A 23,299-nucleotide genomic window follows, 5' to 3' on the forward strand; every position below is an offset into this window, starting at 1 on the left:
TGGATGACATCACCCACAAGCTATTAAAATATTAATCTATAAGAGACTTCCAACCACTGTCAACATTCTTACACACTTTTCTGTTTCAGACATTTTTCACCATTTTAGACTCTTTGAAGGAAACACGGGACCAAAGAAATGCTTCATGTTGTTTATTGTTTGTAGGAATGACAATGTAGCTCGCTGGAATGTAAACAACTTAAGAACAATATTGCTTAGCAATTAAAAGTTTGGCTCTTATTTCTGGGATTGTAGTAGAGCCACAGCAAGCTACAGATGAGGACCTAGTACTCTTCTCCTTCCTCATCATCCCCGACGCTGTCGGTGCCCACCTCCTCGTAATCCTTCTCCAGGGCGGCCATGTCCTCTCTGGCCTCTGAGAACTCACCCTCCTCCATCCCCTCTCCTACGTACCAGTGGACGAAGGCCCTCTTGGCGTACATCAGGTCAAACTTGTGGTCCAGGCGAGCCCAGGCCTCAGCGATGGCGGTGGTGTTGCTCAGCATGCACACGGCCCTCTGCACCTTGGCCAGGTCTCCTCCAGGAACCACGGTGGGTGGCTGGTAGTTGATGCCCACCTTGAAGCCGGTGGGGCACCAGTCCACAAACTGGATGCTGCGCTTGGTCTTGATGGTGGCGATGGCAGAGTTCACATCTTTGGGCACCACGTCTCCACGGTACAGAAGACAGCAGGCCATGTATTTACCGTGGCGAGGGTCACACTTCACCATCTGATTGGCTGGCTCGAAGCAGGCGTTGGTGATGTCAGCCACTGAGAGCTGCTCGTGATAGGCCTTCTCTGCTGAGATTACTGGGGCGTAGGTGGCCAGAGGGAAGTGGATACGAGGGTAGGGCACCAGGTTGGTCTGGAACTCCGTCAGGTCCACATTCAGGGCTCCGTCGAAGCGCAGGGAGGCGGTGATGGAGGAGACGATCTGTCCGATCAGCCTGTTCAGGTTGGTGTAGGACGGGCGCTCGATGTCCAGATTCCTGCGGCAGATGTCGTAGATGGCCTCGTTGTCCACCATGAAGGCGCAGTCGGAGTGCTCCAGGGTGGTGTGGGTGGTCAGGATGGAGTTGTAGGGCTCCACCACAGCTGTGGACACCTGGGGGGCCGGGTAGACCGCAAACTCAAGCTTGGACTTTTTGCCATAGTCGACGGAGAGACGCTCCATCAGCAGAGAGGTGAAGCCAGAGCCGGTTCCTCCTCCGAAGGAGTGGAAGATGAGGAACCCTTGGAGCCCTGTGCACTGGTCAGCCTGCAAACATAGTGAAAGAATACGTGTTATTGTCATAATCATTGAGGTCTCAAGCAACAATACATATGAATTATTAGAGCTCACCAGTTTGCGTGTTCTGTCGAGAACCATGTCGATGATCTCCTTTCCGACTGTGTAGTGACCGCGGGCGTAGTTGTTGGCGGCGTCCTCCTTACCGGTGATCAGCTGCTCAGGATGGAAGAGCTGCCGATAGATTCCTGTACGGACCTCATCTGTGGAGCAACGAGAATACCGGTTTTTAGTAATATAGCTTTGGTACAAACGGCTAAAGATGTAATAGTATTAATAGTAATTGCCTCTATAATAATAACCAGTTATCTTACCTATGACTGTTGGCTCCAGGTCCACAAACACGGCTCTGGGAACATGTTTACCGGCTCCAGTCTCACTGAAGAAGGTGTTGAAGGAGTCGTCTCCTCCTCCCCGGGGCTTGTCACTGGGCATCTGTCCGTCCGGCTGGATGCCGTGCTCCAGACAATACAGCTCCCAGCATGCATTGCCCATCTGGGTTCCGGCTTGGCCGACATGCATAGAAATACACTCACGCTGCAGAGAGAAGAGGCAAAGATCAGCCATCAAGGAGGCAAACACACTAACATTGTGACGTGCACTCTTGGTTTCATCTATTAAATGTCAGATAATGATTATTTATTCATTAAGAACATAGTCTAGACATTTCTTTATGGGGGTCTCTAAGGGGAGGGGGGACAAAAACAAAATGGCCGATATACTAGACAATCAAAACCTCCTAAATGTGGATATCGTTCTAAAAACCCAGTGCAAACATCCACTTATAAATGGTGCTTTAGGGGACGTTTCTACATCCAGAGCCGCACGTGAAGACGTTCTGCGGGCTCGATGAATGTCTGCACACGGCCCGTTACCGCAGAGCTTTAGTGGGTTAAATCCTGCCCCTCCCTAACTGAGACCCAGCAGGGAGGAGAGTGTAAAAAGAATCCATAGAAGAAGCTCTCCTCCCCGCCCCCACACTGCCGCAAAGCACTACCTTTGTGTCGCGGTAACAGAACAGGGCGTTAACTGACGGTCGAAAACGTGAGCTCGCGGGCATAAAAAAGCCGCTATGAAGTCTAACGGTTATTGTTACAATCGTTCACACTAACGGTTAAAAGATAACCGTTTATATTATGCGGCTTCATTTAATTTAAGTATATTACGGGAGTAAATATGGAACATTTTAACGGTTTTAACGTAAATATATTTGTCCGTTTTAATCGAAACTGCGCCAGTAAGCTAAGCTAAGGTTAGCTATGTGATGTCATATAACAGAACTCTCACGCGCGACACTAACTAAGAACAATCACATTTACGTTAATTTGACAGATTTACGTAGCTTTTTGAGGCGACAATGGTATAGCTATATAACGTTATTCACTATTAGTTTACAAATGTTAGCTATTCTGTCGCATGAATAATGCTTTTATTTGTTAAAAACTGCGATTTTTCATCTTACAAAAGCATTTCGTCTTATGAAATGTCCCTTTCACACATTTGTAACAACATGCGGATGTTATTTAAATGTAATTTCGACTAAATACTCACCATTTTCTGGCTGTTTAATTCCTCTTCTTTCCGACGTTGAAGAATCGGTTGATGAAGGCAGTTGTGAGGACCGGAAGTGGAGCTGCTGCAGTTATGCGTTTTTGAGGAGGCGGAGCCAAAGCGGCGGTTGAATTTCCTCTGGGGGGGGGGGGGGGGGGGGGTAGCGACCGTTGGGCGATGCTGCATTCAGGTACGGCTCGAAATGTTCCGTCTCCTACAGTTTAGCTGCGTCATCTGAGGGGAATTGGAATCGATAATGTTTTATTGGAGGCAGTTCTTAGTCCCAATGTGTTCCTTTTATATCGTAATTATTTTCACATTCGAGATTCTGTACAGTTGATTAAATTAAACTAACATTAATGAGTCTTTTTATTTTGACCTATATTTAATTTGCTGAAAATAGAGACTTATGAGACTCAAAATGTTTTCATAAATACAAAATATAAAATGTAGTAATGATGATAACCTGAGGCACACTATTGGGTTTTTTGTTATATCAATTAACAGTGTTATTGTCAAGTCATTTTATGAATCCAAATAGTAGTCCAATAATTATTTGTAGCACGAAGCAAACACACAGCAACACATGACTCTGTTTTATTGTTATTTTACTCTGAAAGGCACCAGAATTCAGTCCGATTTGTGATTTCTCAATTTGGGAAGTGGAATGTAGGAGAGGACCCTGAAGGCACCATGACTCAAATTCATGACTTCGTAAAGTTAAATATATATATAACTGACACGTTTGAACCAAAAGCTATCAATTACAATAAGCAATTTAACCCATTTTTATAATTTTGTCATCAAGAGAGCATTTGATTTACCGTTAAAATTATTAAAATAGATGATCCCCTCTTAATTATTCATTTGTAATGAAGACTTAAACCTATTCCTAGCACCAATAGAGAATACTGGTTTAATCCCGAGGTGCTTGTGTTATTTAAGGCATTGCACATGCTGTGTGGAGGAATTAAGCTTAAATGTTCAGTGTTTATCAAGGAGGTGAAGGGAGTTAATGCAGCATGAGCTGTGCGATCGAGGGCTGTGTTGTGTTGACACTCACAATAAAGTACACCAATGTGAACATGTCTCACTTTATTGGTTCAGGACAAAGACACATAGGAAAGATGATATCTTGACAGTGAATTCCTCTTAATCTCTCCACATTGATGACTTTTGCAGACCATTCATGGCTTGACATATGTTGATAAATATCTGTTAAATAAAGAATATCACTGTAAATTTGAGCACACCGTTGAGTGTAATGTGAACAATGAAAATTCGTCAACAAAACTCGACTTCCCAATCGTTTTGTTTATTTATTTCAACTTAATATTCCTCGCCCTCTTCCTCGCCTTCATCCCCGACGCTGTCGGTGCCCACCTCCTCGTAATCCTTCTCCAGGGCGGCCATGTCCTCTCTGGCCTCTGAGAACTCCCCCTCCTCCATCCCCTCTCCTACGTACCAGTGGACGAAGGCCCTCTTGGCGTACATCAGGTCAAACTTGTGGTCCAGACGAGCCCAGGCCTCGGCGATGGCGGTGGTGTTGCTCAGCATGCACACGGCCCTCTGCACCTTGGCCAGGTCTCCTCCAGGAACCACGGTGGGTGGCTGGTAGTTGATGCCCACCTTGAAGCCGGTGGGGCACCAGTCCACAAACTGGATGCTGCGCTTGGTCTTGATGGTGGCGATGGCAGAGTTCACATCTTTGGGCACCACGTCTCCACGGTACAGAAGACAGCAGGCCATGTATTTACCGTGGCGAGGGTCACACTTCACCATCTGATTGGCTGGCTCAAAGCAGGCGTTGGTGATCTCAGCCACTGAGAGCTGCTCGTGATAGGCCTTCTCTGCTGAGATTACTGGGGCGTAGGTGGCCAGAGGGAAGTGGATACGAGGGTAGGGCACCAGGTTGGTCTGGAACTCCGTCAGGTCCACATTCAGGGCTCCGTCAAAGCGTAGGGAGGCGGTGATGGAGGAGACGATCTGTCCGATCAGCCTGTTCAGGTTGGTGTAGGTGGGACGCTCGATGTCCAGGTTCCTGCGGCAGATGTCGTAGATGGCCTCGTTGTCCACCATGAAGGCGCAGTCGGAGTGCTCCAGGGTGGTGTGGGTGGTCAGGATGGAGTTGTAGGGCTCCACCACAGCTGTGGACACCTGCGGAGCTGGATAGATGGCAAACTCAAGCTTGGACTTTTTGCCGTAGTCGACGGAGAGACGCTCCATCAGCAGAGAGGTGAAGCCAGAGCCGGTTCCTCCTCCGAAGGAGTGGAAGATGAGGAACCCTTGGAGCCCTGTGCACTGGTCAGCCTGCAGGGAAACCATTCATCTTCACTTTGTGACTCATAACACCTGAAGTGAAATGTAAAGTTTTTGCAGGTTAACTCACCAGTTTACGAATCCTGTCGAGAACCAGGTCGATGATCTCCTTGCCGATGGTGTAGTGACCGCGGGCGTAGTTGTTGGCTGCATCTTCCTTTCCAGTGATCAGCTGCTCAGGATGGAAGAGCTGCCGGTAGGTTCCTGTACGGACCTCATCTGTAATTGGAAGAAATGCACAATAAAATAATTCACAATCATCCATTGTTGAAAGACCCATTGCACTAGTTTTGTAACCTATGCTTTTATCTACCTATGACTGTTGGCTCCAGGTCCACAAACACGGCTCTGGGAACATGTTTACCGGCTCCAGTCTCACTGAAGAAGGTGTTGAAGGAGTCGTCTCCTCCTCCGATGGTCTTGTCGCTGGGCATCTGTCCGTCCGGCTGGATGCCGTGCTCCAGACAGTACAGCTCCCAGCATGCATTGCCTATCTGAGCTCCGGCTTGGCCAACATGGACAGAGATGCATTCACGCTGCAGGAGCAAGTGGTTCAGATGTCAAGAACTTCTCGCATACATTTTCTTTTAAAAAGAAATGAAAGAAACCATTAATCAGCTGCTATAGGATTGACATCAACGATCACTTTGCGGCTCCAAAATCTAAGAGGTCTTTTACTTTTTACACCAAACAGAAAGAGCTAATTACCTTTTCAGATATCATGGCCAACCACAGACTATTGCATAGCACACAGTATATTGATACATAACTAATATGTCTTTCTGATGTGTTTTTCACATATCTCATGTAAAGTTTGCTCACGTGTGCCACTTAAACATAAAACAAAGAGGTCCTCACCATGTTTTCGATGCTCGTAGCAGTCCCTCGTTCACCTGAGATGAGTGGCTGGGGATGTTGTGTCAGTTACAAGTGCAGCAGAGCGGCTTTATAGCTCAGCATCACTAGGCAACAGCCTGGCATGTTGTGGTAACTGGAGGAGCTGGAGAAGCAAACAACATCTCCTTTGATGAAAGATGAGGAGGAAGAGCAGAAAAAATAAAATCAGCTGGAGTGCACCCCTGCACGGATCGAAGGAACAACGGCTGTTCTGCCACGGATGAGTAGCCACCAACAACGACCAGAGCGGCTGTGAAACATGACCCACAACTGTCCGCCCTCTCCTCCAGTTTCACATTTCAGATTTAGTTGTTGCAGTGGACAGGTGGGGGCTCAAAGTTGCACACAGGCTGTTTATTTGCCTGCTGTTGGATCAAACTCATGACCTCTCAGTAACATGAAACATTCTAATGGAGCGCAGTTTAAATTAGAAGGTGAAAACTCCTGTTAACATGGCTCATTGTGAGCCACACTGTTCTTGTCATGCAGAGGGAAGAAAGCAGATACCTGCCCAGAGTGACCTGAATAGGCTTTTGTTACGGATCACCGTTCCATCACCAGTTTGGTCCAGATTCATTTGCAATGCAAAAGAAGCAGACCGCCTGCCGGGGATAACATTAGAGAATACTTCTCTCAAGGGCAGGGGACGTCAAAGTGTCTTTTGCAGCAGGTTACATAGCATCCATGTGTGGTATGGATATATCCAGAGTTTTATTACTCCAAAGAAAGGGATGCATGCAATACTTGAAGCTAGATTAACAAAGCATTAGGAGGCCTGCCTGAGGAATTTCCCCAGAGAGCTTTAGATATTGTTTTCAAAGACTTCCTCTGGGTATTGTTTGATCAACGTGCTTTAGAAAGCTGAATGGAAACATTTCCAATGATCACCGTTTCCTTCCTAACAAGATAGGAGTAATGACAAAAACTATTGTGTCCCTATCAATGTGCTCTATTGTTTGAGTTCAAATGGCTGTTATATGTCTCACCTCTGCGTCTGAAGGTAACCCTGGAGACGTAATGATAAACTTCTCGCCTCTGCCAAGTCAGGGCTGTCAGAACACGCCCCCATTTAGTTTCCTTGGTTACTCTGTGCTCAGGTCTGTCTGATCTTGGAGGGCAGCTGTTCTTAACAAAGAGTTAGTGGGAGAAACTACTCGTCAGCACATAATAGGGAGGTGGTGGCTGCAACATTCCTGCTGCTTATTGGTACAAGACAGAATTCATCAGCTTTTCTGGTAGATTTTAGCACAAATAAAACATACAAATGCTTCGCAGTTTTGCTTTATTTTACATCCTTAATTTGAAGTGTTAAATCAATATTGTTAAGGACAACTGAGATACAATGGTGGCTTAGTTTTGTGAATACATGCAACACCTTGCTTTAAGCTCTTAGTATTCTTCCCCTTCCGCTTCCTCGCCTTCATCCCCGACGCTGTCGGTGCCCACCTCCTCGTAATCCTTCTCCAGGGCGGCCATGTCCTCTCTGGCCTCTGAGAACTCCCCCTCCTCCATCCCCTCTCCTACGTACCAGTGGACGAAGGCCCTCTTGGCGTACATCAGGTCAAACTTGTGGTCCAGGCGAGCCCAGGCCTCGGCGATAGCGGTGGTGTTGCTCAGCATGCACACGGCCCTCTGCACCTTGGCCAGGTCTCCTCCAGGAACCACGGTGGGTGGCTGGTAGTTGATGCCCACCTTGAAGCCGGTGGGGCACCAGTCCACAAACTGGATGCTGCGCTTGGTTTTGATGGTGGCGATGGCAGAATTCACCTCTTTGGGCACCACGTCTCCACGGTACAGAAGACAGCAGGCCATGTATTTACCATGGCGAGGGTCACACTTCACCATCTGATTGGCTGGCTCAAAGCAGGCGTTGGTGATCTCAGCCACTGAGAGCTGCTCGTGATAGGCCTTCTCTGCTGAGATTACTGGGGCGTAGGTGGCCAGAGGGAAGTGGATACGAGGGTAGGGCACCAGGTTGGTCTGGAACTCCGTCAGGTCCACGTTCAGGGCTCCGTCGAAGCGCAGGGAGGCGGTGATGGAGGAGACGATCTGTCCGATCAGCCTGTTCAGGTTGGTGTAGGTGGGACGCTCGATGTCCAGATTCCTGCGGCAGATGTCGTAGATGGCCTCGTTGTCCACCATGAAGGCGCAGTCGGAGTGCTCCAGGGTGGTGTGGGTGGTCAGGATGGAGTTGTAGGGCTCCACCACAGCTGTGGACACCTGGGGGGCCGGGTAGACCGCAAACTCAAGCTTGGACTTTTTGCCATAGTCGACGGAGAGACGCTCCATCAGCAGTGAGGTGAAGCCAGAGCCGGTTCCTCCTCCAAAGGAGTGGAAGATGAGGAACCCTTGGAGCCCTGTGCACTGGTCAGCCTGCAGGGAAACCATTCATCTTCACTTTGTGACTCATAACACCGTACAAGTGAAATGTAAAGTTTTTTGCAGGTTAACTCACCAGTTTGCGAGTCCTGTCGAGAACCATGTCGATGATCTCCTTGCCGATGGTGTAGTGACCGCGGGCGTAGTTGTTGGCTGCGTCTTCCTTTCCAGTGATCAGCTGCTCAGGATGAAAGAGCTGCCGGTAGGTTCCTGTACGGACCTCATCTGTAATCAGAAAACACTTGAGATATAATCATTAGCTCTCAAATCCTGTTAAACTTTGGATCAAAAACTGCTCATCTTACCTATGACTGTTGGCTCCAGGTCCACAAACACGGCTCTGGGAACATGTTTACCGGCTCCAGTCTCACTGAAGAAGGTGTTGAAGGAGTCGTCTCCTCCTCCGATGGTCTTGTCGCTGGGCATCTGTCCGTCCGGCTGGATGCCGTGCTCCAGACAGTACAGCTCCCAGCATGCATTGCCCATCTGAACACCAGCCTGACCGACATGGACAGAGATACACTCACGCTGGAGTAGCACAACAACCGGAGGTCAGGTTAGGATGCCTTCGATTACACATTCATACTTTGTGACATTTCTGTCTGATATTTTTGCATGAAACTGTGCTGCTTACCATGATTATAAACTCCTGCTGCTGACGTTGAGGGTCTCCAGGAGAAATGTGCTGTCTGGTAATGTTGAGTCTGCTCTGGTACTTATAGTTCCTCCAAACTCTGGTGACTATAGTAACAAGCTTTGTTGTCTGGGGATAACTGTGTTAATCATTCAGCTGCACACCTCAGTAACCCTCCGTCCAGCTCTAAGGTAATGTGTAACCTCAGACCCCCACACAGGCTCAGGCATGTAGACCTCATTGAAGTCACAGGAAACAAAGCAAACAGAGCATTGTTTTAGTATTTGTGGAGCACATTGAGATTCAAGGCTCTCCATGGAGACACAGACTGATGCAGACACTAAAGTCAAGGAGATGCAGGGAAATACCAAAGTATTAGTGTCCAGAATTATTCAAATGAATAAACCCTTTTTATGGCCAATGAGCCAACGAGCCTCGATCAGGAAATCATCTGTTGATCTCTGTAGATTCCCTAAAATAGAAACAATATTATGCTGTGTGATCTACTGTTGGAGTAGAGGAAGCCTCCCCCTCCTCTCCCTCCTCCCCCTGTCTGTGAGGCCTGTTGTGTTTCCACATGATTGGGTGTCCTGTTGTTATAGAGACATAGAAGGTCACACTGCGGTCGCTAGAATGTATGATTACTGTTGAGAGAATAACACACTGATGGGTCTCCATAAATCAAAGACAATAAGCATAAAGGGCATGATGATCAGCAATGGGCTCCTAATTAGATCATTGTATTTACTCTGTGTATGTTGCAGTTAGATGTACTTTTTAACAACAAAGGAGCTTATGTTTGTTCTCTGTAGTCCAGTAGCAGAAAAACTACCACAAAGTACTTCTACTACTTTAAATGTGACAGACTCACTCAAAGCACCACCTGCTGGTTGAAGCCGTGCAGCACGTTCACAAACATCTACTGCAAAAAGTACTGAAGTATGAACATTGCAGCATATAAACACATATTAATCTCGTACATTAGGAATATAAAACACCGCCTGCATATGAAGAAATAGAGATGCAATGATTGATCCATTAGTGTATTTAAATTTAATTATACAAAAACATGTAAATAAATGCTCTCAGATCCACCTTTCACCAGACCAGGAAGAAGAACTCAGGAAGGAAAGCAGCACAGCACATGTTGTTTCATTCATCTTTAATGACACTGACCAACAGATGGTGCATTAGTTATCACCTTATTCATCAACTCCATACAATATAAAAATACAGTTTGCATGGGTTCAACGTTGGTTAATAAGGTTTAAATGGAGTCTCTCATTTAGAGCACAGAGATCCAGTCAACTTCACATGGACGATGTCTCCTGTCTGAGTATGAATAAACTAAAGAAGATGATTTCACCCATCAATGAAAATATGACTCAAAACCAAAATAAAAGCGTATGTGCATTAGAAAATGTAAGCCACACATTTATTTATGTCCTCAAAATGGCCAGTAAAATAAAAACTACTGTTCCCTTTGATAATCCTACAAGCCCAAGAAAAGAATAGATTGTGAAACAGCAAGGCAGCGCCGTGCAAACATCCTGTTGATACCTGGTGTTCCCCAGGGCTCGACTCTAGGACACCTCGTAGAGCGACACTACCGGGTGTCCTTGAGTTACAGAGACAATCAAATGCTTCATGCAAGGAACTGTTGAGACATTCTGACATTCACACAACACATCCACAACTTATTAATCCTTTTTCCATTTCACCAACACGTTCGGGTTCTGAGTCTCGTTTGACTTCAGCATATAAATAATCAGGAATAAGAAATCAAAACAAAATTAATAAGTTTTACATTTTGGGTGTACAATTTAACTGAATTTACTACAAGGTAGTGAGTCGGGGTGAAATTTAATCATCTTTTTACTACGAACAACGTTGAATTTGGTTCGAGTAAATGTGTAACAAACAAATGATTTGGTGTCGTAGCCGCTGAGAAGTTTCCTAAAGTGTTAACATTTAGTGACAGTTCCACCAGCTCGTCTCCACTCACATGGAGCCTGAAGGGGGCTACATCTTTGTTTTTGTGGCATGAACCTTTAAACCTTCTGAGTAAAGTTCTCAGGGAAAACGCCTTTGGCTGAAATATCTTTGTTCTGCACCCAGTGAGACTCCTGCACCCCCACGAGCCAGCCGTCGTCCTGCAGAAAGACAGATATATATTATATATATATATATTATATATACTGTAGGTCACTAATGTTGTGCTTGGTCGATGCAGAAGTAGGAAAAGAGGAAGTGATACCTGTTCATCTGGGTTGTCGAAGGCCAAAACCAGCACATCATCTCCGATCTTCAGCTCCAGCTCGTCACCGTCGGTGGCAGCGTATTCATGCACCGCTTTCACCTGACGTAGAAACACGATAAAGGTTCATTGAAATGATATGAACCCAGGGAAACAGAAACCTCGTCAAAACGATTCTACCAGAGTGTTCATCACAAGGTAAAGGAGGATAAGTCATTTAACCTTGTAGAGGAATCCTGGAGGGAGGTCTCCGTCTGAGCCATTGGTCACCTCACTCTGCAGCATGGAACAAGCAGAGAAGGTCCAGGGTTATTATTCAGGAAGTCACAGCCAGATGTGTGAAGAAGCATTAAACAGAACAAAGAGGTCAAAGTAGAAGAAAGAAGAGGGGTTTGGTGACTCTCACGAGGGATCCTTGAGTTCCAGGCTGTTAAAGACCTGCCTCCCTATGATCCGACCCTACCTGGGCCTCTCCTGTACCCCCACAGCCACCTCCCCCTCGGGCGCCATCGTCGTCCCAGCTGGGCTCGCTGTACGACGGAGCAGCATAGACTTCGCTCTCCTGACTCTGAGCTGCCTCTGCATCCTCCCTGCCGGGCTGGGTGCTGCCTTCACCGGGTTCCCGGCCGCCTTGGGCCTCCTCTGGGTATCGCTCGTCTTCGTGCTGCGGCTCTGCGGCGGTCTGTTCTTGCTACGAAAGGTCAGGGGGTTGAGGAGCGTTGTGGCGGGTTTGGAATCAAGAGGGAAGGTAGGTGGAAGGATGGGAGGAGGATCATGAAAGATCAGGACCCCGGGTGGTACGGGCATCGTAGAGGAAAAGGAAGGAGGTTTATGATGAAAAAAGATGCTGTCAGTCGTCTACAGTCCAGCTTCCTCTGCTCTACTTCACATGTAGAAAATAAAAGAGTCTGTTTCTCCGTTAAGAGCACAGGAACCCATGCTTACCCATGAGTCCCATGATGGCGCCTTCCGTGGTGCAGTTAGAGACGAGACAACCATGAGAACAAAGTGTGCAGGTCTTCATCAAAGTGGTCAAACATTCGGAAGCACACATGAGTTCTACGTGTTTTAGAGGAACTCCACATTCAAAAGCTGACAATGTTTTGCAGCTTTTGCTTGAAGTTTTATCAAACGATTTGCAGAGTCTCTGATCAGCTCATAGATGTGCATGCAAAGTGAGGCTGAATGGACATGCAGTTCACATAAACACACACACACACAATAGTAGAAGCTGTGTTCACATGCAGTCTTCTCTTGTGTGAGATGGGGAGCAGTTTGAATCTCAGTTCTAGTCTCAAAACGTTTCTGCCTTCTTTGGTTTTGTGAGATCACTTCAGTCGAGGTGAAATGAAATCGAACACACAGGTTTTTATATCTGCATGTAAACACACGTCTTCAACCCTTCAGCTCCGCCAACCTTTTACCGTTACGAAGCCCACCCACCTTGGGAGCTGGAGATGAGATGGGCTGTAATACCTCCACATCCCAATCCAGCAGGTTCACCCCTGACCAGGGCTCACACTGCCTCACACACACATACACACACACTCGGGTCAGGAGGGTTTACTATCTGGGGAAATGAATGCAGTCCATGTGACGATATCTGCCCTGCAGGTGACAGTCATACAGAGGGATCTCTTTAAAGAACCAGGATGTAGAGGCAGAATACTCAGTCTGACCTGCTGCGTCGTCGTGGTGCTGGACTCTGTGTTAACGTCAGACACCGAGGCCTCGTCCTCTACCGGGTCCACCCGCTGCTGCCGCTGGTCCGGAGACGGCATCGGTCGGGGCGGAGGCCGACTGGGAGGAGGACCGGGCCTCTGCACCACCAGCAGGGTTCAATCAAAACCACACCACACACGTGCACGCATGCAAAGGCAGCGAGGGAGACGGAGACACATTAGTTCACTAAATGAAGGGTGTGTATTACACAATCAGATCTTTATTACTCTGTTTTATCTTTGTGTAAAAGCTCTTTGATATCAGTACAAATGACTCAACATGACTCTACTGCTGTAGAGAACAACAGAGTGGATACACTCACATGGCCAGGTGTTAACTTTACCTTTGGTGCTGAGCTGGCTGATTCACTGTGGTTGGTTTCCTCACTGACAGAAAGAAAGAGACAGAAACAGGTGCATGAAAATAGGGACAAGAAGAAGAAGAAGAAGAAGAAGAAGAAGAAGAAGAAGAAGAAGAAGAAGAAGAAGAAGAAGAGAAAAGCAGCAGAAAAGAGTAAAAGAAGATTTACTGAATCAAACTCATCACACATGCAGTTCTCAGTTCCCTCCACACGAGGGCGACCACACCCTTCAAACACACATCGACTGTGTCTCAGGTGAACCTGTGTCACATGACAAGCTCTTCAGGATGTTATAAACACAACAGGAAGCAGACAGGAAGTGTCCATCATGAGTTAGTGAAGCAGAAGGAGTCACAGGTTTGAGTCCCAGATGTGTGGAGCTGCACAAACTTTCTGCTTTGAAGCAGAAGCTCCAGACAATATGATCAAAGTTTTAATCTTGAAACATTAGTACTTTATTTGTCCTGCAATTGCACCTTTATTCTGAAAATCTCAGAGATCAATCCCAGGTTGTAGTAGACATGTTGTAAGTATTTAGCATTGGTTTTGTATTAGTGGGTTAAGGTTTCATTCCATCGATGCTGCATGCTCGGCCTGTACTTATTTCTGTTACCTCTTGGCACCTTCTCCTGTCTTTGCTGCTGCAGTAGCACCTTTTCTGCAGTAGGGGGCGGTGTGAGGGACATTTTTTACATCTTTCTACACCACGTTGAACCTTTAAAATGTGACTGAAGGCCTCACTTACTTCTGCTCCCGCTGCTCTTCCAGTTTGCTCATGATGTCGTTCAGGTTCTGGCTGAGCTGAGGAGACACAGAGCAGACGAGGACGGATCAATACGGCGACTGATCATTCCTTCAATCAATCACACGAGGACACGTCCACTCACCTTGTTCATTTCCCCGTGGAACTTCTCCTGATGACCTGCCAGGCCCTGGAATGTGTTAACATAGACGCCAACACGACTGCACACACACACACACACACACACACACACACACACACACACACACGGTTTTAAACATGTGACCCGAGTCGTCATTAAAGATTTTGTAGAAGAAGAAAAGAAGAGTCTTACTTGTCCCACAGTGATGGAAGCTCGTCTTGTAACTCCACGTTCAGCTCCTCGAAAATCTTCTGAGCTCGACCCAGCTCCTCCTCGGCCTACACACACACACACACACACAGACACACACACACACACACACACACACACACACACAGAATAATAATATATCTGTGTCTGTAATACTTTTTTCTTAGTTTTAAAACAAGAGCACTGGAACATGCAGACAAACACACACAGGGTTTCAGCATCCAAATGAAAATCAGAAGGAAACTACTTCTTCTTCTTCTACGACACAAAAACAACGTAAACAATAGTTTGGATCGGGGATCAAATGATAGTGAGGCTCTCTGCACACGATCATCAGAGAAGAAGCTTTGTTTGAGTTCTGCAGATTCTTCTGTGTCCGACGTTAGCGTGGATAAAATAATACGTGAGTTCTTTAATAAAGGTATCAGTGATGGGCAGACAGGAGGAAGAGGGAATAATGACCTGACATGACTCAAACTCAATCATTCCTGCACAAAAACATTATCAAGCGCCCAATCAAATAACTAGAAAGCCTGACATCAGCAGGCTACGTGGGTTAGCATGCTAACGTGCTATTTTGCAGCGAACACACAGTACAGATGAGACTGGTGGGAGTGTCGTTAGTTTTGCAGGTATTTAGTCACAAAGGAGGTCATTGAAGGCGGCGCTAGAGGATAAGTCAGCAGGTTCATCCTCTGGTGATCATGAACGTGTGGAGAGAATATGATGTCAATCCGTCTGATAGTTGTTGAGATAGTTCAGTCAGAAAGTAGAAGATTTGGACAGAAAACTGGTGATCGTGTGCAGAGAGGGCCGGGGGGGAGGACGGGGGAGGAGGGGGGGGGGGGGTCAGTGATGAACCAGAGTTTCACCTGGTTGAAGGAGAGGTTAGTCTGAGCCACCTGGTGGGCTGATATCAAACCCTGAGCCCAGCTGGGAGCCGCCATCTCCAACAGGGCTGCTTGCTAACCAACACACACCATGCAGGAGAGAGGAGGAGGAGGAGGAGGAGGAGGAGGAGAGAGAGAAAGAAGAAAAGCAAACAATTCAAGACACAAACATGTTAATTAGCATTAAGCAGTTTAACGAATAAAACGGGTTAATTAGCTCTCAAGTTAAAGTGATGCAGCAGACTTAAGGTGGTATGAAATGTCTGTGCATTAGGTAACTCATACCACCTTAAGGTAAAAACTATTCCTTTAAACTTCAACATGGGCAGCAGAACACGAGCAGCCTGCATACACATCCCATAATGCATCCCGGTGGTGGTTACCTTGGCGATCTTGGCCTCGTCCTTCTTCTTTCCTTTCTGTAAGGAGCTGAAGTGATGCCGGGCGCTGTCGAAGTCCACCATCTTCCTGTCACGCTTGGCGATGCGAGCCTGCAGCAGAGCTCAGGTCAGATTATCTGCTGTTATTTATTCATAATCAGGAAATCTGATCTGTGCTCACAACACGGACATGTTGCTGTTTCATTGTGAAGAGAAGGAACCATAAAGACCTTAATATCAGGGAACTGAGTCAGGTACGAGTCCAGAGAGGTCAGAGATTTATCAGTGATGCTCTGGTGGTAGTCTAGCCACAGAGTGTCTGTGTCCTGAAACACACACACACACACACACACACACACAAGCACACGCACGCACGCACACACACACACACACACACACACACACAAGCACACGCACACACACACACACACACACACACACACACACACACACACACACACCAGAGTGAGATGTCTTCTCACACACATTCACTGAGTTATGAAAGAAAAAGGTTTGATTATAACGACTACAAGTACTCAGATCTTTTACTGAAGTATTAGCATCTAACTACACGTAACCTTTTAATCCCTAGCCCTATTTTTAGGCTCGAAAATTGCATACCCACACTAAAAAAACTTTAGTTCTTTAACTACAAGGTCTATTTTAATAATATGATGCTAGAATACAGGTAACACTTGTGAGATGTGTTCATATGTGAAGGTATTGTGTATATGTTACTGGTTAATGGTGACTGAACATGGAACACAGCTCAAATTGAAAAGTTTCAGGTTCGCCTGAAAAAAAGCACTGAAAGCATGAATATCTTTTTTTAATGATGCAGGAATAAGCTAAAAACTCTCCCAAATCATAGCACAACATGACAGAGGGCTGTATACAAAGATTTGGCTTTGATAAAGTGAAGCAAACAGACGTTGTAGAGCTTATTGTGTCAGAGAGGGCGTGGGAGGTCAAGCAGATTTGTCATTTTGGAACCTGTTCCATTATACTGTTATATACTATATAACTATATATTTCAGTTGTTTTATCTATAATATTATTCAATCTATCCAAATACAAGCAGTTTAGAATCATTCTGAGAGCGGAGTCCTCTCTAAAGCCGGTCTGTGTCTCTGAGCCATGGAGCAGCCTGGCTGCCTTTGTGTGTGTGAGTGGTGCTTTGTCACCTCTGTGATTGCCCAATCCCAGAGTGTGACGCCTCTTTAGACGCGCCAGAGTCCCATATATGGAGTGGTGCCAACGTGGGTTTGATTGACAGCCTCGTTATGGTAAAACAAACAGGAGCGCGCCGTGCGTCGTGCTGCGTAAAATCCCTTCCACACGGTCCTGTGACCCCCTGTGACCCCCTGCCTCCATTTTACAGTCCTAGAAGCACCGCGGCAGCATGCTATCAGTGTTTAGCTGGCAAAACGGAATACCAAGCCTGTTTCTTCATGATTCATCTCAAGGTACGAATGATTTATGGCTTATTCTGCGGTGGACTGGCTAGCTTGTGTGGTGGTTGCTGGCATGTATCATTGTAAGGGTTTGACTGAGAGACATTATAACGCTTTGTATCATTCTGTGTGGAATACTAATGCGGATTGCTATGTCAGTTAGCCATGATAGCGCTTAGCTTGTGCTTTCTGGAGCTTTATATGTGTACATGGCCGCTGCGTCATCCCGAAAAATACTGATGTTGTGTTATGTCTTCTAGATATGATTATTGGTTTGTGTATGATTGTGTTTGCAGTGTGTACAATGGCTGCTATGATAATTTTGCCCAGACTTTTGTCGTTAATTCGGTAATTAATATGTCTGGAGCATTTTTGACATTTCTTAATAAAAAGTCCATTCGGAACCACGGTACCACTCTAAACGTCTCGCTCTGCACCCAAATGGGGGCCGCTCGTCACCAGAAGGACGTAAAGTGCTCACTATGCAGGATCACAGCACTGTATTTGATGCATTAATGTGTTCGTCACTGTAATGTTCCAGCTGGTGAAGGTGGAGCTCATGTTAGTGACTTCATTTTATAATAATAGACCATCGTTTATGAGTTGATTTAATAATCAGGATCTGTATCTAGAGCTTTAAAATAGATGTAGTGAAGTAAAGCAGCACATTTGTGTCTGAGATGTGGTGCAGTGGAAGTATTTGTTCAGTCTAACAGCAGCACTACTTCCTCTACAGCTGGACCTGCTCTCTGCCTGTTACCTCCAGGTTATTGTCCATCTCCTTCTCTATCATCTCCTTCAGAGTGGAAGGACGGACGCATGCAGTTCAGAGAGAGAGAGAGAGTGTGAACGGAAGGAAGAGTGGAGAGAGTCATGCACAGCTGACAGCAAAAAACAGAGTGAATACTCCAATGTGTGACATAAATACCACATGTAACATGTATATGTCGTCTGTAGACCAGTGAATGAGATGCTGAGGTTTCCTGGTCTCACCTCCGTCAGCGCGTCCATCTCCTCTTTGCCGAACCAGTCCGGCTCGTACATGTCGGCCAGGCAGTCCTGCAGCCGCCGGGACGCGTCGTGCATCGCTGCAACACAAGAGAGGGTCGTGTCTGCCTCTGAGTGGAGCCTCTTTGTGACATGAAGGACAGTGAAACTCCTGCAGATGTAAAGCTAGATCACAACAGCTGCTCACACTCACTTTTCACTGCTACCAGGTAGGCTTTCAGGTCTTTCTGCAGTTTGCTGCCTTCTGTCTGCAGGAGCGAACACAGCGCAGTCAATACAGATGTTTATTGATATAAAGATGCCCCCCTGTGTGGCCTGGTTTCATCACTTGCTGGGAGACAAATGGATGCTTTAAAAGGAGTACAATGGCTGCTGACCATCTGCTTGTTGAAGTTGGCCACCATTTCCTCGAAGGCGACGTCTCGGGTCTCATCTGCTTTGCCGAGCTTCTGCATGACCTGCAGAGCAGACGACACACCGTCGATACGTTAATATCTGTCAGTGTCTCATTTCATTCAAAATGTGTCAACATCGGAGGATGCTGCAGCTAATGCTGGAGACAGGATTACCAGCATGCATCTGCAGAAAGACTACAACCTCCTGCTGTTGAACTACAGCTCTGTGCCTTCTCCTTCAGACCTGCCGTTCCATGTAACAGTGGACTCCTCGTGATGGAGGAGGAATCCTCCCGGAGAGTTGTTGATGTTGATCAACCAGCGTTAAACCTGAACAATCAGCTATTTATTCATTATTTTTCAGATTTCTCTGATACGTATTTAAATAAAATAATATGATAATATAGAGTAAAGAGAGTTGTATATTTGTATTTACTGCTGTTAGACAAAGTCACCGGCTAATCTGAGCCTCCGCCGCTCTAATCCTGTGACACACAAACCGCCATCAACACGACGACGGGGACTTCCCCTCAACACACACCTGCTCACTGAGCGTCCACACACACACACACACACACACACACACACACACACACACACACACACACACACACACACACACTTTATTCCTTTATTACTTCAGTATCAGCAGTAAATGTCTGTGTGATACTAGATATTAGATATAAGCATCAGATCCTCTGTTTGACTCATTTCATTCTCTGTTACTTTGTGTTATTATTGCTTCTATTTATAGGAAAGTCAAAGCCTTTGCTGCAGTTTAGGTATTTCAATCGGTGGTCTATTAAAACCCGGACCTATATTTGGACGACACAACTGGTGTGACCTTCACAGCCCTCAGTGTCCGCCGGCTCATTGTGCACCTGTCACAGGTTTCATGGTGCATTCAGGGGACTCGTCAAGGCTGGAAATATGTGTTTTCAGACTGTAAACTCAGGTGTAATGGAACACATACAGTACTTGAGTGAGTGTGTGTGTGTGTGTGCGCGCGCGCATTTTTGAGGAGTGAAACTGAACACCGATGGGTGACGGACGGCTCTGAGCACACACAGGCAGTTTGTGGTGTATTAAGAGTGATGAGGAGGCCCAGGAGGGCTATAGATAGACCCCCCCCCCCCACACACACACACGCCCACAGCAGTGAGGCATGCTGGGAGGGAGGGGGGACAGGTGTGCAGAGCAACTGTCAGGTTTGATAACTTTAGCTTTGAAACATGAATCATAGAAAGCATCATGATGTCAGTCTGCTTCACTGTCTACTGTCTGTTATTTTACACTTCTAATACTGTCTATAAGAACAATAATAACGTAGAAATAATGACATGTAATAACATGTTTATAATGTAGATATAAGGATGTTTAATAACATGCTTATAATGTAGATATAAGGATGTTTAATAACATGCTTATAATGTAGATATAAGGATGTTTAATAACATGCTTATAATGTAGATATAAGGATGTTTAATAATATGTTTATAATGTAGATATAAGGACGTTTTAAGTATTTATTAATGTGCAGTATTTGTCAACAATTCCAACTTCTCTATGAAGACTTATTTTATAATTATACAACTATGTTTTACGATACTGTCATGATTATAATACATGAATGAACTCTTCTTCATATCTGCTTACATTATAAGAGTCATAAAATGTTTGTATTTAAAGTGATTTAAATAAAGTGTTGCCATATTTTGTATATGATGACTGGATTAACCTGCAGTTTTATTTTGTGGAATTGTTGTTGCATATTGCCAAAAATATAGTGACCCCATAAGTGAACCTTTGGGGTTCTTTGTGGGCCCCTGGGGGGGTGAGTGTCATGGGGTCCTGCCTCTTTGACTCCCAGCACCACACCGGGTCTCCAGCTGCACTCTAAAGGGCACCTCCTCCATAAATTTATGAAAAATGAAGCTGGAATTTTGAGTTATGTATAAATAATACGAGATAAAGTTGTAATTGTATTTTAAAAGCACATTTAAACGAAGCAACGCTTGAGTTGTAATATTATGCGAAGTGACGTCATTATTGTTTTGCGAGGTGTAAAAAGTCATAATATGACGAGAGTAAATTTATGAGTCCGACGTTATGACAAACAGTCACCTGACCGAGTAAAAGCATAAAGTGGGCGGGGCGTTGGAGGAGGTGGAGGGCGGAGCATCGGAGGAGGTGGAGGGTGGCGTGCCAGCAGACAGACAGCTGAACCCAGCGCTCCCCTCCTCCACCTCAGAGGGAAGATGATACTCTGACCTTCCTCTTTCCTCCACAGCTCAGTATCTCAGTATCTCAGCTCAGCGTCCGTCACACAAGACGACACCAGACCAACGAGTTACATTCATACCTTTCTACATCTCCAGACAAACCCTGACTTCTCTGATTCATCTCAAGGCGTTTAGATCTCCAGCAGAACCCTTCACACCTAAGAAGTGTTGGAGCCTCCATCAACCAAACCGGCTTTTTAATAATCACCGATACCTACCGTTACTGCTGTTTTCTTGCTAAAAAAAACCCCATTCTGGTATATTTATATCTATAAAATGACGCTGATATTTCCTGCAGAGAACAAATTCACAAAAGTCAGCATTTCTGATAATCTTATGAACACGTGGAGCTCAGTTATGGAATCAGAAAGTTATTTATTTGGCTAAACCAATGATCGTCTCTTGTTCAAAAGACGTGTTGGATATATTTATATATAATATATTTGAATAGTGTGAAGTGGGCTGATGACATCTGGATGAAGCGTTTGGGTACTGAGACTGATGATGTATAATATTTAAATAACAAGAAGAAGAAGTGAAAGTGTTTCTGTGAGATCACTTCCCGTCGTAATTGTAAATATGTCGACTGCTACAAGCATCCAGCAGCATGAGTCCTTTATGGAACCACAGCAGAGAGCGATGTGGAGGCATATCAGACGAAGTGAGACAATCAGAGGCCTGAGTCTGACTGACTGACAGCGCTCCTGTTGGCCACTGAGGTGATTAGAGGGTAAAAGCTCGGCAGGCTTAAGCAACAGGAGTGATTAGGACAGACCATAATAACTCACACTGTTCATTCTGTCACTGTTGCACCCTTTAAACGTGACAGATCCTGAGCTTCATCATCATTTAAATGAATCAACTCTCCAAAAACAACAAGCAGCCTTCTGCTTTACATACTACGAATACTTTATACTACGAGTACTTTTCTGGAACTATGAATGAAAGTTTTCCTGAAACTATTCTGATGAATGTTTGTTTCTCCAACTGAATCTGCTGACTTTTACTTTGGAAAGCTAAATATACTTCTGCGTGTTCACTGTTTGACCGCAGTTTAATGTATTAATACTAATGAAGACATCTTATTATGATACAATCTGTGATTATGACATATTGATCTTTTAAGGTTGAAGTTGAAGGATGGCTCTATGCTGTTCAGATGTTACCCCTTAAACTGTATATTGTATACAAGTATGTTATTATAAACGCTGAATGCCTCTGGTTGACCCCCACATGTAAGTCTCATGTGGCTCATTAAAAACCAACTCACCCAGACTTATAACAAACAATCCACCAACTACCCCCCCCCCCCTCACTACCGAGTAGACTCCATGAGTGTTGGATGGTAAAGTTTGGGTTTAGGTTTCACAGTGAAGGAGGACATGGAGTCCTGCAGACAGACTAGTGTACCTTCTCCTGCGCTCTGGTGAGCCGCTTCTGGACGCTGATGGCCAGCTTCCCGGCGGTGACCCCTTTCCCGATCTCGGCCATGTCGTACGGCGTGGAGGGCTCCCCGGCGGTGGAGAAGAGAGACGGAGGGGGTGGGGTGTCGTTGAAGGAGACCCTACTCTGGAAACCGACGGTGCGTAAAACCCTTCCGGAGGGCGACCTGGCTCGCTGCGCGTAACTCTAATCCGGCGACAGCGTCTTAAAGGTGCAATGCGTAATTTAATCCGCTTTATGCCACAAAACAAAAAGCAACAAGAGAAAAAGCAGGTGGAGTTTGGGACAGATTGAGAGATCGGCTGCTCTCACCGTTCAATGATGGAGACTCGAGATGGAGAGATATTAAGTTTCCTCCTCAGTCTTCCTCTTAAAGGCGCAGCAGGTTGGTATTATTAGCCGACATCTGCTGCATACATGCAACCGGTGTGTCCGTCTTTACGCACGGCCTTATTTATGCACACAGTCAGACGTGAGGGCTAAATCAGTCCTGACGCAGACACAGGACACTCCTGCAGCCGGTAGGTGTCACAGATGGTGCGTTCAGGTGTCAGCGGGTCATCCGCACCTTTCATCAGGTGTCCACGGATTCAAGAAAAACAACACTCATCTCATTTACATATAATTTAATTTAAAAAATAAATCTTTTCATATCTCTTCACCCAAAATAACTTCTTAAACATTAGATTTCTGTAAACAAATAACACTTAAATACACTATGATTTATTCTAATAATGTTCCATAGAATATGACACAGTGGACTTCACTAAGAAACCTTAAAACACCACCAATCACCCCGTTGTTATTCAGAGTGTAACGGGCTTTGATGGGAGTGAATATGATATTTATACCTGATTATCTACATGTGTTGAGTGCTAACTTTCCCCTTAAATTACTCACGACCTCTGACATATTTGACAAATCAAGTCATGATACATTTAAGA

At 45.6% G+C, this 23,299-nt stretch overlaps 4 protein-coding genes across 12 annotated transcripts; all 4 read right to left on the reverse strand.

Moving 5' to 3' along the window:
• Positions 1-137: 137 nt before the first annotated feature.
• Positions 138-2,928, reverse strand: LOC142952813 (tubulin alpha chain-like). Of its 2 annotated transcripts, none has more exons than XM_076094775.1 (3): positions 2,841-2,928; positions 1,604-1,826; positions 138-1,492 (listed from the first exon to the last, which is right to left on the reverse strand). In XM_076094775.1, the coding sequence occupies exons 1-3, from the start codon at positions 2,841-2,843 to the stop codon at positions 285-287; spliced, it is 1,434 nt and encodes a 477-aa protein (XP_075950890.1). In that variant the 5' UTR covers positions 2,844-2,928; the 3' UTR covers positions 138-284. The 2 variants fall into 2 exon arrangements, with proteins under 2 accessions (XP_075950890.1, XP_075950891.1); XM_076094776.1 differs by lacking the exon at positions 2,841-2,928 and having other exon boundaries at positions 138-1,259; positions 1,344-1,492; positions 1,604-1,871.
• A 1,226-nt stretch (positions 2,929-4,154) lies between these two features.
• LOC142952912 (tubulin alpha-1A chain-like) lies at positions 4,155-5,608 on the reverse strand. Its single transcript, XM_076094941.1, has 3 exons — positions 5,473-5,608; positions 5,230-5,378; positions 4,155-5,150 (listed from the first exon to the last, which is right to left on the reverse strand). The coding sequence occupies exons 1-3, from the start codon at positions 5,591-5,593 to the stop codon at positions 4,170-4,172; spliced, it is 1,251 nt and encodes a 416-aa protein (XP_075951056.1). The 5' UTR covers positions 5,594-5,608; the 3' UTR covers positions 4,155-4,169.
• Positions 5,609-7,445: 1,837 nt separating this feature from the next.
• LOC142952979 (tubulin alpha-1D chain-like) lies at positions 7,446-8,936 on the reverse strand. The gene is made up of 3 exons (XM_076095025.1): positions 8,741-8,936; positions 8,512-8,660; positions 7,446-8,429 (listed from the first exon to the last, which is right to left on the reverse strand). The coding sequence occupies exons 1-3, from the start codon at positions 8,919-8,921 to the stop codon at positions 7,446-7,448; spliced, it is 1,314 nt and encodes a 437-aa protein (XP_075951140.1). The 5' UTR covers positions 8,922-8,936.
• A 1,278-nt stretch (positions 8,937-10,214) lies between these two features.
• On the reverse strand, positions 10,215-22,860 carry bin1b (bridging integrator 1b). 8 transcript variants are annotated; one of them, XM_076094787.1, is made up of 17 exons: positions 22,668-22,858; positions 22,323-22,559; positions 18,613-18,693; positions 18,429-18,483; positions 18,221-18,315; positions 17,988-18,023; positions 16,004-16,099; positions 15,777-15,884; positions 15,376-15,468; positions 14,486-14,571; positions 14,297-14,372; positions 14,155-14,210; positions 13,390-13,434; positions 13,006-13,153; positions 11,549-11,602; positions 11,327-11,428; positions 10,215-11,222 (listed from the first exon to the last, which is right to left on the reverse strand). In XM_076094787.1, the coding sequence occupies exons 2-17, from the start codon at positions 22,401-22,403 to the stop codon at positions 11,121-11,123; spliced, it is 1,314 nt and encodes a 437-aa protein (XP_075950902.1). In that variant the 5' UTR covers positions 22,404-22,559; positions 22,668-22,858; the 3' UTR covers positions 10,215-11,120. The 8 variants fall into 8 exon arrangements, with proteins under 8 accessions (XP_075950902.1, XP_075950903.1, XP_075950906.1 ...); XM_076094788.1 differs by having other exon boundaries at positions 13,006-13,146; positions 13,392-13,434; positions 22,323-22,860; XM_076094791.1 differs by lacking the exon at positions 22,323-22,559.
• Between the last annotated feature and the right edge of the window lie 439 nt (positions 22,861-23,299).

The sequence above is a fragment of the Anarhichas minor genome, unplaced genomic scaffold (genome assembly GCF_050575085.1).
Source record: "Anarhichas minor isolate MPS153535 unplaced genomic scaffold, ASM5057508v1 ptg000018l, whole genome shotgun sequence".
Lineage (NCBI taxonomy): Eukaryota > Metazoa > Chordata > Actinopteri > Perciformes > Anarhichadidae > Anarhichas > Anarhichas minor.

Bases quoted from the DNA above. Each gene is read 5' to 3' on its own strand.
- LOC142952813 (XM_076094775.1), bottom strand. The intron at 1,493-1,603 runs GTAAGATAACTG...GTTGCTCCACAG, and splicing joins CCTGGAGCCAACAGTCATAG to ATGAGGTCCGTACAGGAATC.
- LOC142952912 (XM_076094941.1), bottom strand. From the start codon at position 5,593: ATGCCCAGCGACAAGACCATCGGAGGAGGAGACGACTCCTTCAACACC. The intron at 5,379-5,472 runs GTAGATAAAAGC...TTCCAATTACAG, and splicing joins CCTGGAGCCAACAGTCATAG to ATGAGGTCCGTACAGGAACC. The intron at 5,151-5,229 runs GTGAGTTAACCT...GTTTCCCTGCAG, and splicing joins TCGACAGGATTCGTAAACTG to GCTGACCAGTGCACAGGGCT.
- LOC142952979 (XM_076095025.1), bottom strand. From the start codon at position 8,921: ATGGGCAATGCATGCTGGGAGCTGTACTGTCTGGAGCACGGCATCCAG. The intron at 8,661-8,740 runs GTAAGATGAGCA...TTCTGATTACAG, and splicing joins CCTGGAGCCAACAGTCATAG to ATGAGGTCCGTACAGGAACC. The intron at 8,430-8,511 runs GTGAGTTAACCT...GTTTCCCTGCAG, and splicing joins TCGACAGGACTCGCAAACTG to GCTGACCAGTGCACAGGGCT.
- bin1b (XM_076094787.1), bottom strand. From the start codon at position 22,403: ATGGCCGAGATCGGGAAAGGGGTCACCGCCGGGAAGCTGGCCATCAGC. The intron at 14,211-14,296 runs GTGAGTGGACGT...GTGTCTCCTCAG, and splicing joins TCCACGGGGAAATGAACAAG to CTCAGCCAGAACCTGAACGA. The intron at 11,223-11,326 runs GTATCACTTCCT...GTCTTTCTGCAG, and splicing joins TCGACAACCCAGATGAACAG to GACGACGGCTGGCTCGTGGG.